Source organism: Salmo salar, chromosome ssa10 (assembly GCF_905237065.1).
Source record: "Salmo salar chromosome ssa10, Ssal_v3.1, whole genome shotgun sequence".
Classification (NCBI taxonomy): Eukaryota; Metazoa; Chordata; class Actinopteri; order Salmoniformes; family Salmonidae; genus Salmo; species Salmo salar.
Window position 1 is genome coordinate 30,002,782 of NC_059451.1, and position 19,512 is coordinate 30,022,293.

Below are 19,512 nucleotides of genomic sequence, written 5' to 3' on the forward strand. Positions count from 1 at the left end.
GATGGGGGTGTACATTCTTTATTTCAGAAACATGAAAAAATGACCCTCAGCAGCAAAATGGCATCTTAGCAAATGGCCTTCCCTTTAGAGCTACCCCACTCCCAGTTTCATGAAATACCCATACTGAAAGAGGAAACTGTCACATTTGGGGAATGTACAAACAAGACTAAACTTTCCCACAGCTTCAATCAATGTGAGAGGACAACTCAAATTTCTTATTATGTCAGTATAATGTAGAAAATATTGACTTTAGTTTACAGTTCAGTTTGTTCTGTGCATTTCTCTTGATGCCATAGAGAAGAGATACTTTGACCCATGCAGTGGTAGCAAGCACATACAATGTGTAGGCTGATATGAAATCAAGCATGTGGAGATTTGCCAGCAGCCATGAAATGTAGTTTCAGCTGCCATTGCGTAGAGAATGAAGACAACATCAGTAGCCTATATCATTATTAGTCACAACCAGGGTCATGCTCATGAGGGTGCAGTGTACAGAACGTTGCAGATAGACAATTGTCATTTTGACGGCAAGGAAATATAACATTTATAGTGCAGCCCTCTGGACCTCAAAAACCGAATGCAGCCCCCGGGGAAAAATGAGTTCACCACCCCTGGGATAGGCGTCTTTTTGGGATTGCGCTACTCTCGTTGCCTCTCCCCTTAATCGCAGAATTCCCAACTCAGTTTTGCCTCCTTCGTTTTCTTAAGTACCTCCTTTTGAAATAAACAACAAAACGTATTATATTGTTTCCAACACTTTAAACTAATCGTTAAAGACTAGTTTCTCATCTCCCATACTCAAGTACAAACACATGTCTGGCTACAGTGGCTAGCACTTAACTCTAAGTCCTGACTTCAGAGTCTGGAATGGCTCTTTGAGGTTGTCGGCACAATGCGTCGATAATGAAGGGGGCTGTGCTTTTACTGGTTGGTTCTCCTCTTTCTCACTCAAACACTCAGATGCACAGCCCCCGAGCGTCACCCCCTTCAACTACAACAGTTGGATTTTCAAATCCAAACAACGAGGTCTCAAACCCAGAGGGGGAAAAAAATAAAAATTGAGAACCCATAAAACCCGTCACACAATTTCTGAGTGAATATTGCATTAACAAACGGCCTCCTTTCCAGACCAGGGAAGTCACAGCTAGTACAAACACTTCCCCTAGCATCAAACACTCACTCACCTATACACTGATCCATATACGCAAGCATGCACACAGACCAGCAACCATGGAAGCACATAGAACTCTCAAGAAAAAAAATGTTTTCTTCATACTGTGCAAAGTCGTATATGTATTCTGTCTTAATGTTGACCAATATATTTATTGCCATTTTTGTCCACAAGGGAAACATTACTATTAACATAATTTTTATAAACCAGGAGAACTCAAATATTGTCCTGGAGGTCCACAATACTGCTGTTTTTCATCCTAACCTTCTAATCAGGGACTGATTCAGACCTGCGACCCCAGGTGAGTATACACTGTGACAAATGTATCCATCAATTAATTCATACATTTATAATAATCAATTAACTACCACAGAGAAAATAACTATGGACAGTATTGTGGACCTCCATGTCTGGATATGAATAGTTCTGCTACAAACTGTGCGAATCAAAAGATCATTCAGACAAACTTGAGCATGCCGGGAAATCACACCGTCATGTGCATATATTAGCTAATCAGCCAGAGGGGCTGGACTCTCAACCCCAGAACTGAGCTTTAAGGCTGCTACACACTTTACGCAAACGCAGCGACAGTGTCGTTTTCTAGGTACTTCTACGTACTTTTGTGCGGATCCAATTTTGGAATGGCCCATATACGACACCTCATCGCTCTGTTTGAGTAGGGTATGTGGTGCCCTTTAGGTGCTGAATCCAAACTTGGTGCGCCTGCAGAACTCCAACCATGAATCGATGTCAACGGTGTAAATTGATGTTGATTAGTGTGACTCTTCCAAGATGCGTGCAGGATTCTTAAATAAGGATTCGGCCCTTTCAGAGTCCAACAGGAAAGAAACAGTTAAACCATATAGTTCAACTGGTTTTCTATTCAGGCTATGGACGCTCTTAACCAACAACTCACGCTTTTCTTAGGGTTTATTTTTCTTTAGTTAAATCAATCATCATTTCCTTATCCCAACAGTAGTACACTTAATCATACTGTTGTTTTTGAACCAAACAAGAAAATAAATAACATAGCAAGGTATGTGTGCAAAGAAATGCGTAGTTTCTGTTCTCTCATTCACTTTATAGCACCACCTTAAGACAAGGTGGGAGGTGACAGGGTGTCTTTCCTCACCCAAGTTTAAAGGCGCCCACATACTAGGTTTAGTTTGCGCCAAGCAGAACTCGGCTAGGCGAAGCAAACGTCTGTGCCTCTCATACTCCCTCAAAAGACCTTTGCTTGAAAAATGAGGGGGGAAAAATTCAATATTACCATTTGTCCCTCTTGAAATGCCGTAGCAACATAGCCACTTGCTCAATAGTCAGAATTAATCTACAAAGAATCAAGGAATCTGTCATTCATTTTGATAAATTTTGTTTGGTGCAGTATTTCTCAAGTGAAAAAAATGTGCATTAAAACTAGGTTCACTGAATGACAAACACTTCAATGAAGAATCCCGTAGTACTGTTGACTTTGGCTTGCCTCAAGAACACATTTGGTGCGCGAACAACTGGAAAAAACCCTGCCGAACTCCAATATAAACAGAAACGTAAACATTTGGAGCAAACTGTTTCAACTGGGAAGCATGCGACAGGCTTAATGAACATGTGTGAACACACACACCTCTTCCTGGACTCTTGTCTTGACATTACAGGTGGAATGGGGTCTGATCAGGGCGTATCACTCTCTGAAGGAGAAAGACAGAGCATTTTTATTGACTTTTAACATATTCTGAAATCACACACACTAGAAATCATTGTGTGTGTGTCTCACCTTTGTGTGTGTGTGTGGTTGCAGTGGGCAGTGGGGGTGTTTGTGTGGTCTGGCCGGTGCGAGCTTGGTGGCGCTGCAGGCTCTCCAGGATGCCATCAGTCAATCGCATGACATCTGCGTGTGTGTCTGGGTGTGTCTGGACCTTTTCCAGCTGCTGCAGACCTCCCTCCTCCAGCAGCATACTGCAGTATCGAGGGGCTGCAGGAGTCCAGAGAGATTACACTCACATTGATGACGCACAGAGCAGAATATGTAGAAAACTATTAAGCTCTATATGGAGTGTGTGTGTCTCACCGTTCTTGCTGCAGACATGCTGCATGGCCCAGGCTGCCCACAGCTGAACTCCTGGGGTGTGGAAACACTCCAACAGGGGGAAGAAAGGGTTAAAGGACCTACAGAGGGGGGAGGAGATAATTAATACTCAGGCTGCATCTTAATAGTTTACAGTGGCTTCCTCTCCTCCTCTCCTTGTGTGTGTGCATGGAGGTCTTACCTGTAAGCCACCATCTCACACTCTGGGGTCTGCCACTTCAGGATGGCAGAGTGCTGGAGGAGACACACACAGAACATGAGACAATTATTACACACACAGGTGGTGGTATAACAACTCACACAGACCTCCCCCACGTACCAGTTGTTCTAGCAGGTCAGACCTCAGTGTGATACTGAGTGTCCATGCAGCCTCTCCTCTGGAGGTGAGGTGGGCCAGTATCCCAGCAGCGAAGTAGGACACCTCCACCTCAGGGCTGTGGAGCAGGGAGCAGATGTGATCCAGGAAGCTCTGAACCATCAGCTCCTCATGCAGCTCCCCAACCTCTGCTATGTTGTTCTGGAGAGAGACAGAGCCACACAGTCAGCTCTTCCACCACTTCAAATGGGATGATTCAAACATAAAACAAATCGGTTTCATCAGTACAGTTTGTCTCCGCTGAATTCACTACGTCAAGCCCCTAGGACCACAAACCAGGGTTACTGACCAGTAGAATAAATACACTGTCAGTCAAAGGTTCACTATGACTCACCAGCAGCCCCAACACCTTCTGCTGGATGGAAGACTCCGAGGGGAACGACTGCAGAGAGAAAGAAAAGGGCCAATAAAGAGGCATGAGTGAGTCAGCTTGCACTTCAGGCAGTAAGAACTTCAGGGTCAGAGAGAGAGTGTTGTAACTAGCACTTTAATGAACAGCTCTAGGGTCTGTGTGTGTGTACTACCTCCAGAACTTTAATGAACAGTTCTAGGGTCTGTGAGTGTGTGTGTGTACTACCTCCAGAACTTTGATGAACAGTTCTAGGGTCTGTGAGTGTGTGTGTGTACTACCTCCAGAACTTTGATGAACAGTTCTAGGGTCTGTGAGTGTGTGTGTACTACCTCCAGAACTTTGATGAACTCTAGGGTCTGTGAGTGTGTGTGTACTACCTCCAGAACTTTGATGAACAGTTCTAGGGTCTGTGAGTGTGTGTGTACTACCTCCAGAACTTTGATGAACAGTTCTAGGGTCTGTGTGTGTGTACTACCTCCAGAACTTTAATGAACAGTTCTAGGGTCTGTGAGTGTGTGTGTGTACTACCTCCAGAACTTTGATGAACAGTTCTAGGGTCTGTGAGTGTGTGTGTGTACTACCTCCAGAACTTTGATGAACAGTTCTAGGGTCTGTGAGTGTGTGTGTACTACCTCCAGAACTTTGATGAACTCTAGGGTCTGTGAGTGTGTGTGTACTACCTCCAGAACTTTGATGAACAGTTCTAGGGTCTGTGAGTGTGTGTGTACTACCTCCAGAACTTTGATGAACAGCTCTAGGGTCTGTGAGTGTGTGTGTGTACTACCTCCAGAACTTTAATGAACAGCTCTAGGGTCTGTGAGTGTGTGTGTGTACTACCTCCAGAACTTTGATGAACAGTTCTAGGGTCTGTGAGTGTGTGTGTACTACCTCCAGAACTTTGATGAACAGCTCTAGGGTCTGTGAGTGTGTGTGTACTACCTCCAGAACTTTAATGAACAGCTCTAGGGTCTGTGAGTGTGTGTGTACTACCTCCAGAACTTTAATGAACAGTTCTAGGGTCTGTGAGTGTGTGTGTACTACCTCCAGAACTTTGATGAACAGCTCTAGGGTCTGTGAGTGTGTGTGTGTACTACCTCCAGAACTTTAATGAACAGCTCTAGGGTCTGTGAGTGTACTACCTCCAGAACTTTTATGAACAGCTCTAGGGTCTGTGAGTGTGTGTGTGTACTACCTCCAGAACTTTAATGAACAGTTCTAGGGTCTGTGAGTGTGTGTGTGTACTACCTCCAGAACTTTAATGAACAGCTCTAGGGTCTGTGAGTGTGTGTGTACTACCTCCAGAACTTTGATGAACAGCTCTAGGGTCTGTGAGTGTGTGTGTACTACCTCCAGAACTTTAATGAACAGCTCTAGGGTCTGTGAGTGTGTGTGTGTACTACCTCCAGAACTTTAATGAACAGCTCTAGGGTCTGTGAGTGTACTACCTCCAGAACTTTTATGAACAGCTCTAGGGTCTGTGAGTGTGTGTGTGTACTACTTCCAGAACTTTAATGAACAGCTCTAGGGTCTGTGAGTGTGTGTGTACTACCTCCAGAACTTTGATGAACAGCTCTAGGGTCTGTGAGTGTGTGTGTACTACCTCCAGAACTTTAATGAACAGCTCTAGGGTCTGTGAGTGTGTGTGTACTACCTCCAGAACTTTAATGAACAGCTCTAGGGTCTGTGAGTGTGTGTGTACTACCTCCAGAACTTTTATGAACAGTTCTAGGGTCTGTGAGTGTGTGTGTGTACTACCTCCAGAACTTTAATGAACAGCTCTAGGGTCTGTGAGTGTGTGTGTACTACCTCCAGAACTTTTATGAACAGTTCTAGGGTCTGTGAGTGTGTGTGTGTACTACCTCCAGAACTTTGATTTACAGCTCTAGGGTCTGTGAGTGTGTGTGTACTACCTCCAGAACTTTAATGAACAGTTCTAGGGTCTGTGAGTGTGTGTGTGTACTACCTCCAGAACTTTTATGAACAGCTCTAGGGTCTGTGAGTGTGTGTGTACTACCTCCAGAACTTTTATGAACAGCTCTAGGGTCTGTGAGTGTGTGTGTGTACTACCTCCAGAACTTTAATGAACAGCTCTAGGGTCTGTGAGTGTGTGTGTGTACTACCTCCAGAACTTTAATGAACAGCTCTAGGGTCTGTGAGTGTGTGTGTGTACTACCTCCAGAACTTTAATGAACAGCTCTAGGGTCTGTGAGTGTGTGTGTGTACTACCTCCAGAACTTTTATGAACAGCTCTAGGGTCTGTGAGTGTGTGTGTACTACCTCCAGAACTTTAATGAACAGCTCCAGTCCCTGGTTCTCTATAAAATGGCGGCAGGTGGTTGGTGATTCGTCGGTGAGGTTCCAGAGCGCACTCAGTGTGAACTTGAGGGTGGCATCCACCCCGCCCTGAGTCGCCTTCTGACGCACGATGTGGAGGAGTTGCTGCAGAGAGAGAGAAAGAGGTATAGAGAAAGGGGGGATAGACAGAGAGATGGTGACAATTACTGTATTTCTTTTTAAACACTGTAGACAGCGATTCTTTCATTGGGAAGGCATGTGCCAATGGCCAGCTGTGTGAATGGAGGATGTTTGAACAGTCTCACCTTCACTATGAACAGCTCTGCTCCCAGCTGGGCTGTCTGCTCTGTAGATAACTGTATAGTAAAACACACACATCAGCAAAGACCAAACCTCAAACACATTTCTAATACCATATTTGACACACACTCAGACATGTAGGCACACACACACACACCTACCTTGGCAGCCAGTATAGAAATGATAGCCACAGCCATCCTCTGCATGTTCTGGTCCTCATGGTTACATAGCCACTGCATCACCAGCTTAGCTGCCTCAAACCTCGATTATAGACCACACACATACACAGTACAAAGGATACATGCACTGTACATACTACGTCTCTCATGAGAGACAATCTTAAAGGATGAATACATCTACAGTCAAAGTAATTCAATGTGTATATCTACCTGTTGAAGGGGACCTCCTGCAGTATGCGGTCACTGCACAGCGAGAGAAGGCAATTCTTTTGCAACTGGAGAAAAAGGATCCAAGATGGTGGTTAGAGCCAAAACAAAACTCCAAACTCAAGCCTGGTCCAGAAACAGCCCCTAGCCAGTCTGTGTTTGCAGATGGGAAGAACCTGGATATGTGTAAACAATATGGAGGAGAAGGTGAGTGTATGTGTGTGTACCTGTTGGTGGTTAGGAAAGGTCCTCATGGCCTCCAGCAGTAGTTGAGTGACTGTGCCCAGCAGTCTAACAGGCATGCCCGCTGCCAGGTCCTGCTTGGTCAGGTTAAACACACACGCACTGGCTGCCAACTGGACGTTCAGGGTGGCAGGGTGGTTCTTCATCCCCAGTATTACCAACTAGAGACAGAAAGATCGAGGGAGAAGAGGGAGAGACACATTACTTTATAAAAATGTGTACACAGAGCCATGCTGTAGTAAGATGTATATTGAGGTGAAGGGTAGAGTAGACATTACATAATGTGTGTGTACCTTGAGTATGTCAGGCCGTGGTTTCTCCATGACGTGAGTGAGACTGAACAGATGAAACAGAGCCTCTCTGACAAAGCCGTCTCTCTCACTGTAGCGATGCAGCGACTCACAGATCTGAGTCTCATTGGCCTCTCCTGTCACCTGCCACAAACAGAGGACACATACATAGCGTAGTTCTCTGTCAGTATTGCTGCTTCCTCTACAAAGACAGAGACAGAGAGAAGAAAAACAGCGAGACCCACCTTGAGGATGCCCTCTCCATTGAGGAAGTCAGAGAAGCCAGCGTCTGTAGCCAGCAGACCAACAAAGGTCATCCCTGGACGTTCCTCTACAAACGCCTTGACCGCTGCATCTGTCACCTGGCATAACACACACACTAGGTAAACACTCTACACACACAGCTGCAATACACACACACTCACAACTCGAGCCAACTCCACTCATACTCTGTCTCCAGTACCTGTTTGCGTCCAGACACGTCCAGAGAGACCAGAGCAGGCAGGATCCCAGGTTCGCCCAGCAACTGACGAGCCACGTCTGATGTGAACTGTTTATCATCACTGATGTCCAGGTGCTGCATAGGTAGGTTTTCACACATCCACAAAAGCATGAGTATCAGAAATAAAACTATTCGAGCACCACAAGTAAACAGGGATAGAAAACAATCACAGTGCCGGAACTAGAAAAAGGTTTAAGAAACTTCACTCAGCAATATATATGCTTTTTATAGTGGAGCAAATGAATACAGAACTTGAGCATTAGAGCTGTCCCCACCCACCTGCAGTGCCTCCAGTTGTCCAATGACGGCCAATAGCTGTGCAGTGCTCATCTCCAGCCTCTTCAGCTGGTGTAGTGTTAGTGACCTCAGCCTCTCCCTAAGGCCCAGTAGAGGGCTGAGGTTGGTTACTGAGGTGTTGGACAGGTCCAGGCTCTCCAGGCGGGGCAGGGAACACACGTCAGCCAGCCCAGCGTCGTAGAAGTCCACATTGGCCAGGGAGAGGGAGCGGAGCCCCTGGAGAGAGCTAAAGCGGTGACGGGATGGTTCCTCCAGAGAGGACATGGTTAGACCTGTCAGGACCAACCGCTGTAAGCTCTCCTGTGGGGAGGAAGAGGGTGGAGAGGGAGAGTGTTTGCTGTTGTCTGTCCCTGCTGGAAGCTCTCTTATCTGTGTACACTGCATTCGGAAAGTATTCAGACCCCTTGACATTTTCCAATTTTTGTTACGTTACAGCCTTATTCTAAAATGTATAAAATAAAATGTTTTCCTCAATCTCCACACAATACCCCAGAATGACAAAGCAAATGTTTTCCTATTTTATATTTAAAAAATATATATAAATTATAAACTTATTTAAGTAAGTTGAGACCCTTTGCTATGAGACTCGAGAGCCCAGGAGCATCCTGTTTCCATTGATCATCCTTGAGATGTTTCTACAACTTGATTGGAGTCCACCTGTGGTATTTTCAATTGATTGGACATGATTTGGAAAGGCACACACCTGTCTGACCAAGAACCTGATGGTCACTCAGACAGAGCTCCAGAATTCCTCTGTGGAGATGGTTGTCCTTCTGGAAGGTTCTCCCATCTCTGCAGCACTCCACCAATCAGGCCTTTATGGTAGAGTGGTCAAACGGAAGACACTCCTCAGTAAAAGACGACAGCCCGCTTGGAGTTTGCCAAGAGGCCTCTAAAGGTCTGATTATGAGAAACAAGATTATCTGGTCTGATGAAACAAAGATTGAACTCTTTGTCCTAAAAGCTGAGCGTCACGCCTGGAGGAAATCTGGCACCATCCCTACGGTGAAGCCTGGTGGTGGCAGCAGCATACTGTGGGGATGTTTTTCAGTGGCAGGTACTGGGAGATTAGTCAGGATCGATTCAAAGATGAACGGAGCAAAGTACAGAGAGATCCTCGATGAAAACCTGCTCCAGAGTGCTCTGGATCTCAGACTGGGGCTAAGGTACACCTTCCAACAGGACAACGACCCTAAGCACACAGCCAAGAGAATGCAGGAGTGGCTTCAGGACAAGTCTCTGAATGTCCTTGATTGGCCCAGCCAAAGCCCAGACTTGAACCCGAACGAACATCTCTGGAGAGACCTGAAAATAGCTGTGCAGCGACGCTCCCCATCCAATCTGACAGAGCTTGAGAGGATCTGCAGAGAAGAATGGGAGAACTCCCCAATTACAGGTGTGCCAAGCTTGTAGCGTCATACCCAAGAAGACTCAAGGCTATAATCACTGTCAAAGGTGCTTCAACAATGTATTGAGTAAAGGGTCTGAATACTTATGTAAATGTGATATTTCCTTTTATAAACACTTTATAAATGTGCAAAAACGTGTTTTGTCATTATGCTTTGTCATTATGGGGTATTGTGTGTAGATTGCTGAGGGAAAAAAAACTATTGAATCCCTTTTAGAATAAGGCTGTAATGTAACCAAATGTGGAAAAAGTCAAGGGGTCTGAATACTTTCTGAATGCACTGTATGTTTACCTGGCAGTGTTTGTTGGAGGCCAGTCCCTGTAGTATGTCAGAGATGGTGAGGTCAGCGTTGACCCTGGCAGCGTCCAGCTCCAGGAGGCGGTGAGGACAGAGAGCTCTCTGGAACGCCTCGGCAGAGATACGAGCTGTCCGGATACATGCACGACGCAGCCGTAGGTACTCACAGCTACGAAACACTCCCACTGTACTGTCATTCAACAGACCTGAAAACAACACCCACACTTTTTTTGTTAGAGCTGGGCTGGGACAAAAATCACCCAATGACTGGAAATAGCCTATTACTGCTCTAGACACTGAATTAAAGGCCTGTTTCGTGTTTTTGTACTAATAATCAAGGTAAGGATCTGAGCTTGGATCTGTGACCGCTGACTACTTCATGTTCCTTGCTCACTTACCTTCAGTGGCCATCTTAGCTAACAGCTGGTCAGCTAGTTCCTGGGGGAACAGTAAAGAGTCTCTGAGACAGAGAGATCCATCGGCGTGCTTCGCACAGAACCTCTCCAGGTTCCCACTCACGTAGGACAGACACAGGTCTGTCAGAGATGCTGGGGACGCCTCGTCCTGGAACACACACACACACCATTAGACACTTACACTAAATGAACAAAACTATATGGACAACTGCTTGTCAAACATGGGCATTAATATGGAGTTGGTATCCCCTTTGCTGCTGTAACAGCCTCCACTCTTCTGGGAAGGCTTTCCACTAGATGTTGGAGCACTGCTGCCGGGACTTGCTTCCATTCAGCATTAGTGAGGTCAGGCACTGACGTTGGGCAATTAGGCCTGGCTCGCAGTCGGCTTTCCAATTCATCACAAAGGTGATCGATGGGGTTGACGTCAGGGCTCTGTGCAGGCCAGTCAAGCTCTTCCACACTGATCTCGACAAATCACTTCTGTATGGACCTTGCTTTGTGCACGGGGGCATTGTCATGCTGAAACAGGAAAGGGCCTCTGTTGCCACAAAGTAGGAAGCACAGAATCATCTAGAATGACAATGTATCCTCTAGCATTAAGATTTCCCTTCACCGGAACCAAGGGGCCTAGCCCGAACCATGAAAAATAGCCCCAGACCATTATTCCTCCTCCACCAAACTAAACAGTTGGCACTATGCATTGGGGCAGGTAGTGTTCTCTTGGTATCCACCAAACCCAGATTTGTTCGTCTGACTGCCAGATGGTGAAGTGTGATTAATCAATTCAGAGAACACGTTACCACTACTCCAGAGTCCAATGGCGGCGACCTTAACACCACTCCAGCCAATGCTTGGCATTGCGCATGGTGATCATAGGCTTGTGTGCGGCTGCTCGGCCATGGAAACCTCGAAGCAACGTCTGCACAATAACTGTTCGTCATGAAGCTCCCGACTAACCTTTATTGTGCTGACATTGGACAGACGGTTTTTACTTGCTACGTGCTTCAGCACCTGGTGGTCCTGTTCTGTGAGCTTGTGTACACTGAGCCATTGTTTACAGTTGACCGGGGCAGCTCTGGCTGGGTATACATTTGATGAACTGACTTGATGAAAAGGTGGCATCCAATGATGGTGCCACGTTGAAAGTCAATGAGCTCTTCAGTAAGGCCAATATTTGTCTGTGGAGATTGCATGGCTGTGTGCTCGATGTTATACACCCGTCAGCAACGGGTGTGGCTGAAATAGCCGAATCCACTAATTTGAAGGGGTGTCCACATACGTTTGTATATATAGTGTATGCCAGCACTCCCAAATGGCATACCAAGCATATGGCCAAAGTTAAAATGTTCGCCAATGAGACCTGATATCCATAACTCCCAGGAGGTAGAGTATGTCTGGAGTGGTGGGATGTTGTCAAACCCCCAAATAACGAGCAATGATCGCTAGCTAATTATCCATCCTCCTGAGCTAAAAAAAAAGATTTAACTAGCTAACGAGATGAATCAAATTTCAGCAGATATCTAACTAAGACTAGTTAGCTTGCTACTGGTATGCATTTTTCGATACCTTGCTGGTCCTTGTCGACAATGCACGACGATTGAATGCTAGACATTGATATCGAAAACAAAACTCACCATTTTCAAGAAACTGCAGGCTTGACTCCCAACCAAAGATCAATATTGCTATTGGTCTCTACCTACGCCGAGTCGTCTCGGTTTGCCTTGTTAACTTGCTACTTAGCTAGCCTAATCTTGCTGGATTTTTTTTTTTTTTTTGCAAGGTGATAACTATCTATCTAGCGTTCTAACGTTAGCTACAAGCTAGCTAACTTGTTGGTACCGAACTAAGATAGAACATCGATGTTCCTGGAAAAATATTAATATAGTTGTGAAAATGTTGAGACTTCATTTTCAAACCATGTCCGTTAGTTAACCAAGGCTGAAGGCTGACACTAATCTAAATCTGCAGACATACTTGTTTTTAACGATTAAAAAAAACTCGCCAAAGGAAACGATAGCTTTATTATTTTATTTAGGGGCTAAATCAGCTTTAATATTGCAGATAGATTGTAGCTCTATTTCTGTTGACAGACCGTAAAAAAAACAAAATTGACAGAGGAAGTACATCACCAGTCGATGGGGCGGGACTACGGAAGCCCTTTCGTGCATATTACAAAAACAGGAAGAAAGCAGCAGGAATGAGCTTCTCTACCTTTTTTATTTAAACGAAAATAGATTATAATTCACTGCATGTCCGTCACATTGTCCTTTATCAAGGTGATCTCGAAATACGCTAAGTTGTTTTTCAACGGGACCAGACGAGCTCTTTCTTAAATTGTTACCTCATCAGTTTCACACCAAGGTCACAAGGAAGTTCTGGACTTTTCAACACGTGTTGTTTTTAGACAGTGTTTTTTTAGGACACTGCACCGTTTGAATCATGTCTGGACTCATAAACTTTGAGGACGAAAAGGAGGTGAAGCAGTATTTGGATAACATAGGTGTGGAATTCAGCTACCAGTGTTACAGAGAGAAGGACCCTGAAGGTAAGGAACGACCTGCACTGTCTTATGCAGTGCTGAAGGGAGTGATGTTAAGCTAATGGTTCATCATTTGCTGTCCCCTAACTGGGGTTCTGAACCATTGATTGTGCTTGGTGTTAAGGTGTCTTTATGCCTCATGTAGTACTATAACCTTCACATCGTCTAACTCATTATTGTGGCTAACCTCGTGTATTCTGCTGCCAGGGTGTCAAAGGCTTGCTGACTACATGGAGGGAGTGAAGAAAAACTTTGAGTCTACAGCCCAGGTGCTCAAACACAACTGTGAGACTAATAAACATGGTGAAAGCTGCTACAAGCTCGGGGCTTACTATATCCAAGGCAAAGGTACACAACTACACCACTCTAAACTTAATCCCATTCACTAGTGGATTACAACAGCAACGCCTGAGACAATTTGCGTTTCTCAACTAGACAAGTGAAACATTTAAAGATTTGATTAGAGAGAGTTTGGCTTGACAAATGTTTTAAGACAAGTCATCTTATTAATTAGAAATATTAGGATGATAAGAAAGTACTGATAGACAGAGAGACCCTGAATCCATTCCCCAAGTGGTCAAGCTCAACATGTTCTAAATGTCTCTATCAGGGGGATTTGCAGAGAATCTGAAAATGGCCTACTCCTGCTTCATGATGGCCTGCAGCAGTGGCGGTAAGAAGTCTGTGGACGCGTGTCACAACGTGGGTCTCCTCGCCCATGACGGTCGAGCCATGGAAGCCGGCCCTGACCCAGGGGCGGCTAGGCAGTACTATGAGAAGGCTTGTACAGGGGGGTTCGCACCCTCCTGCTTCAACCTTAGTGCCATGTATATCGAGGGCTCCCCGAAGCAGAGTAAGGACATGGGCCTGGCTCTCAGGTATGCCACAAGAGCCTGTGAGCTAGGACACGTCTGGGGTTGTGCCAACGCCAGCCGTATGTATAAACTGGGGGACGGGGCGGAGAAGGACGAGAAGAAAGCAGAGGAACTTAAGAACAGGGCGAAAGAGCTTCACTTCCAGGAGAAAGAGAGGCAGCTCAAGTTTGGGGAATGAAGGGGTTGGCCAGAGGGAAGTCGCTTCAATAAATCTTTGTTCCAAATGGGCAATTTGTTTTGAATGAATGCCCAGGGTCATGTGGTGCTTCCTCTTGGGCTGTGTGTGTGTAACCTGACATGCTACATAGACATGACTGCTTAGTGCTGGCCAAAGGTTGAAGAATTCACAAGTGTGTGTTTTAACCTGTGTGTGGATGGTTTATATGGGGCTTTGTAATACATGTATTTTTTTCTCTATGGGGACCAACTCTGTCCATATGAGATTGTCCATCTCGACATGTACACATTCTCAGTCCAACATCTGCCTGAACATTGACAACAACTTGACTTGATTAAAATGAGTTCCCACAAACGGCTCAGTTCATGTGGCGTCATTATAGTTAGGAATCCATGGTGGAGAATATCTCATCCGATATGGACAGTGGAGAAAAAGGTGCTGTTCATAGCTGAGCGTGTCACAATGCAGCAATCTGGGAAGTAATTTGGTTCTGCAACTAGATGGAGTCAAAGTCAAGGAAAATTAGTCTGCTATGGGGTATGGCAAATCTACTGTCTATTGGTAAATCGGGGCAGGTCTAGGAGTTTTATTTTCTTATCTTTCATTTGCTCATCCCCCTCTGCTGTGTTCAAAATACAATAATGAGATGGGACATATTCACATGACTGAGTAGAGAGGTAAAATGTGTGGTATTATAGCAAATTTCTTGCTATTTTGCCATGAGGCTGAGAGAACATGTTGCTGTTTTAGAGGTCTGATATTCTTAAAAGACAGGACAATCTTAACTTTTTTTCCCCATAAATATGTCTTTATTAACAACATTTGAAATATTTTTGATAGACCATGGTACCAACAATCACACCATGTAAAGGAACATATTTTCTATTTTATAAAATGCGTCTAACTGGATTTATGTTAACTTATTCAGACACCATAAAAGGCATTTCATTTGTACAATTATTGTCCAAGTGTTTAAAGGCCTTGATTGTTTAATTCTAATGTGATTACTCTGATATGTAATACAGTTTTCTAAACTTATTTTTGTTTTGTTTGGTTTTATAGCACTAATTGCTCTAGGGCTAGTTTTGGAACATAAAACAACATAAAGCAAACATTTATCCCTTATGTCTAGCACACCAAATACTTCAATTATTAAAGCATATGTTAACGAACAGTGATTTATATTTTTTCAGAATATTGACCAAAAAATATGGACTCTATCAGTGACGGAGTTGACAAGCAACTGACGGAGTTGACAACCAATACTCAAAACAGACATATTTTTGCCTCAAACTAAAAGCTCAATACAAACATTTGTAAAATATGGAGAATTATTAATTTGAAAATCCCCAATAAAAACAACCGTTCTATCAGATCTTTCAGCACTCTGACAGAGTTGACAACTATTTCATTTTTCTTAATTTCAGTTTATTTGAGTTTATTTTATTTTTACAGGGACAGTGCACATTAATCAATGTTTCAGTAAAAGTGCCGGTTTTAGCCAGCCGGCTAATTTTCAACCGCAGTCACTGGGCAGGTTATTAAAAACAATTAACAATTGAAGTGGTATACACAGTAGAAATGTGGTTTTCCTTGGTTGCTTTAGGAAAACCTAAATAAATGTAACATATTTTAACCAAAATTCATATTGTATCTTTATTAGCCATATGGAGTTGACAGTTTATGGTTGTGCCCATGGTGATTCCAGTATTGTTTGTTTTTAAATCTTTCAAAAGTAGAACACTTTACAGACCATGAGTGGTCTTGTTGCATGACATGTATTGACATGAATAAGGGGTCCTTATGGTATAGCTGACCCTGCTCATTCCTGATTAATTTATGATTTTAGACAAATTTGACAGAGTTGACAATCTCTGGACACGTCTTTTAGGAGTCAGAGTTTTGAGAGAAATATTCTATAAAGTCACAGGGAGCTATTGCAAGAAACTACATGAGATCATTTTTCAGTTAATATCCATTATTGGAACGACATTTTTTTTTAAACACTTTTTGGGATCCGTTGCCCCGGACAAGGGCATTTCCAGGTATAGAGCTGACATGGAAATGAATAATATTGAAAGTATTTAGAAAATTAAGTAAACTAATCTTTTCCCTTATAAAATTACCATAAATGTAAATTTTACAGTCAAATAATGCAACAACAAAAATAACTATACAAATAAAGTTTTCCTGCCGGATAAGGATTGTTCCGACTTTCAAGAATCTCTGAGCTAATTTACTGCTATTGTACTCATTTTGCCATGAGGCTGAGAGAAATTTTGCAGTTTTAAAGCTAATTTCCTGTAATTCTAAATATTTATTTTATGGCAAATCAAATTGTATTTGTCACATGCTTTGTAAACAACAGGTGTAGACTAACAGTGAAGTGCTTACTTTCGTACCCTTCCCAACAATGCAGAGAGAAAAAGATAGAAAGTCAAAAAAATCTAAAATAATAATATGAGGAATAAATAGAAAAATAACACACGGAATAAATACACAATGAGTAACGATAACTTTGCTATATACTCGGGGTACCAGTATAGAGTTGATGCAGTGGTACAAAGTACAGTGCCTTCAGAAAGTATTTACACCCCTTAATGTTTTCCACATGTTGTGTTACAGCCTGAATTAAAAAATGTATTAAATAGTTGTGTCACTGGCTTACACCCACAATACCCCATAATGTCAAAGTGGAATTATGTTTTTAGATTTGGGTTATAAATTAATAAAAAATTATAAGCTTAAATGTCATAAGTCAATAAGAATTCAACCCTTTTTATGGCAAGCCTAAACAAGTTCTGGAGTAAAAATATGTTTAACGAGTCATAAGTTGTAGAGACTCTGTGTGCAGTAATAGTGTTTAACCCATAAGAGTCTAAGTCCTGTCTAAGCCAGGGGAGGGGCTTAAATAACATATTCACTACATGGAACAGCAGATAGTCCCTCCATAAAAAGTGTCTGTCCTATATCTGAGAGATATAAGATCAGGAAAATGTATTTTATTTTTTACATGTATTTAAACCCTTATTTTTGGCACTAAACAGTCTCCATATATACAGTGCATTCGGAAAGTATTCAGACCCCTTGACTTTGTCCGCATTTCATTACGTTACGGCCTTATTCTAAAATTGTTTTTATTGTCCCCCCCCCCATAATGACAATGCAAAAACAGGTTTAGACATTTTTGCAATTTTATTAAAAATAAAAAACGGAAATATCACATTTACATAAGTATTCAGACCCTTTACTCAGTACTTTGTTGAAGCACCTTTGGCAGCGATTACTCCTTGAGTCTTCTTGGGTATGACGCTACAAGCTTGGCACACCTGTATTTGGGGAGTTTCTCCCATTCTTCTCTGCAGATCCCCTCAAGCTCTTTCAGGTGGGATGGGGAGCGTTACTGCACAGCTATTTTTAGGTCTCTCGAGAGTTGTTCGATTGGGTTCAACTCCGGGCTCTGGCTGGGCCACTCAAGGACATTCAGAGACGACCTGAAGCCTCTCCTGCATTGTCTTGGCTGTGTGCTTAGGGTTGTTGTCCTGTTGGAAGGTGAACCTTTGCCCCAGTCTGAAGTCCTGAGCACTCTGGGGTAGGTTTTCATCAAGGATCTCTGTACTTTGCTCCATTCATTTTCCCCTCAATCCTGACTAGTCTCCCAGTTCCTGCCCTGAAAAACTTCCCAAAAGCATGATGCTGCCACCACCATGATTCACCGTAGGGATGGTGCCAGGTTTCTAACAGACATGGCGCTCGGCATTCAGGTCAAAGAGTTCCATCTTTGTTTCATCAGACCAGAGAATCTGGGGTCTTATGGTCCTTTAGGCGCCTTTTGGCAAACTCCAAGCAGGCAGTCATGTGCCTTTTACTGAGGAGTGGCTTCCGTCTGGCCACTCTACCATAAAGGCCTGATTGGTGGATTGCTGCAGAGATGGTTGTCCTTCTGGAAGGTTTTCCCATCTCCACAGAGGAACTCTGGAGCTCTGCCAGAGTGAACATTGGTTTCTTGGTCACCTACCTGACCAAGGCCTTTCTCCCCCGATTGCTCAGTTTCGTCAGGTGGAAACCTCTAGGAAGAGTCTTGGTGGTTCCAAACTTCTTCTATTTGAGAATTGTGCTTCAACACAATCCTGTCTCGGAGCTCTACGGACAATTCCTTCGACCTCATTGCTTGGTTTTTGCTCTGACATCCACTGTCAACTGTGGGACGTTATGTAGACAGGTGTTTGCCTTTCCATGTCCAATCAATTGAATTTACCACAGGTGGACTCCAATCAAGTTGTAGAAACATCTCAATGGAAACAGGATGCACCTGAGCTCAATTTTGAGTCTCATAGCAAAGGGTCTGAATACTTACAGTTGAAGTCGGAAGTTTACATACACCTTAGCCAAATACATTTAAACTCAGTTTTTCACAATTCCTGACATTTAATTCCAGTAAACATTCCCTGTCTTAGGTCAGTTAGGATCACAACTTTATTTTAGGAATGTGAAATGTCAGAATGGTAGTAGAGAGAATGATTTATTTCAGCTTTTATTTCTTTCATCACATTCCCAGTGGGTCAGAAGTTTACATACACTCAATTAGTATTTGATAGCATTGCCTTTAAATTGTTTAACTTGGGTCAAACGTTTCAGGTAGCCTTCCACAATCTTCCCACAATAAGTTGGGTGAATTTTGGCCCATTCCTCCTGACAGAGCTGCTGTAACGGAGTCAGGTTTGTAGGCCTCCTTGCTCACACACGCTTTTTCAGTTCTGCCCATAAATCTTCTATAGGATTGAGGCCAGGGCTTTGTAATGGCCATTCCAATACCTTGACTTTGTTGTCCTTAAGCCATTTTTTCCACAACTTTGGAAGTATGCTTGGGGTCATTGTCCATTTGGAAGACCCATTTGCGACCAAGCTTTAACTTCCTGACTGATGTCTTAAGATGTTGCTTCAATATATCCACATAATTTTCCTGCTTCATGAAGCCATCTATTTTGTGAAGTGCACCAGTCCCTCCTGCAGCAAAGCACCCCCACAACATGATGCTGCCACCCCTGGTGCTTCACGGTTGGGATGGTGTTCTTTGGCTTGCAAGCCTCCCCCTTTTTCCTCCAAACATAACAATGGTCATTATGGCCAAACAATTCTATTTTTGTTTCATCAGACCAGAGGACATTTCTTCAAAAAGTACGATCTTTGTCCCCATGTGCAGTTGCAAACTGTAGTCTGGCTTTTTTATGGTGGTTTTGGAGCAGTGGCTTCTTCCTTGCTGAGTGGCCTTTCAGGTTATGTCGATATAGGACCCGTTTTACCGTGGATATAGATACTTTTGTGATTGTTTTCTCCAGCATCTTCACAAGGTCCTTTGCTGTTCTTCTGGGATTGATTTGCACTTTTCGCACCAAACTATGCTCATCTCTAGGAGGCAGAACTCATCTCCTTCCTAAGCGTTATGACGGCTGCGTGGTCCCATGGTATTTATACTTGATTACTATTGTTTGTACAGATG

At 43.6% G+C, this 19,512-nt stretch overlaps 2 protein-coding genes across 2 annotated transcripts; one reads left to right on the top strand and one right to left on the bottom strand.

Annotated features, from left to right (window-relative positions):
- Nucleotides 1-2: 2 nt before the first annotated feature.
- On the bottom strand, nt 3-12,320 carry zyg11 (zyg-11 family member, cell cycle regulator). The gene is made up of 18 exons (XM_014216811.2): nt 12,055-12,320; nt 10,400-10,565; nt 9,996-10,207; nt 8,278-8,595; nt 7,960-8,073; nt 7,742-7,858; nt 7,500-7,640; nt 7,191-7,367; nt 6,967-7,031; nt 6,739-6,838; nt 6,583-6,633; nt 6,260-6,421; nt 3,965-4,012; nt 3,574-3,771; nt 3,436-3,488; nt 3,237-3,334; nt 2,943-3,140; nt 3-2,856 (listed from the first exon to the last, which is right to left on the bottom strand). Exons 1-18 carry the CDS (start codon nt 12,055-12,057, stop codon nt 2,840-2,842), a joined length of 2,238 nt encoding a protein of 745 aa, XP_014072286.1. The 5' UTR covers nt 12,058-12,320; the 3' UTR covers nt 3-2,839.
- Nucleotides 12,321-12,616: 296 nt separating this feature from the next.
- coa7 (cytochrome c oxidase assembly factor 7) lies at nt 12,617-14,363 on the top strand. The gene is made up of 3 exons (NM_001146365.1): nt 12,617-12,965; nt 13,167-13,307; nt 13,570-14,363. Exons 1-3 carry the CDS (start codon nt 12,860-12,862, stop codon nt 14,010-14,012), a joined length of 690 nt encoding a protein of 229 aa, NP_001139837.1. The 5' UTR covers nt 12,617-12,859; the 3' UTR covers nt 14,013-14,363.
- The last annotated feature ends 5,149 nt before the right edge of the window (nt 14,364-19,512 follow it).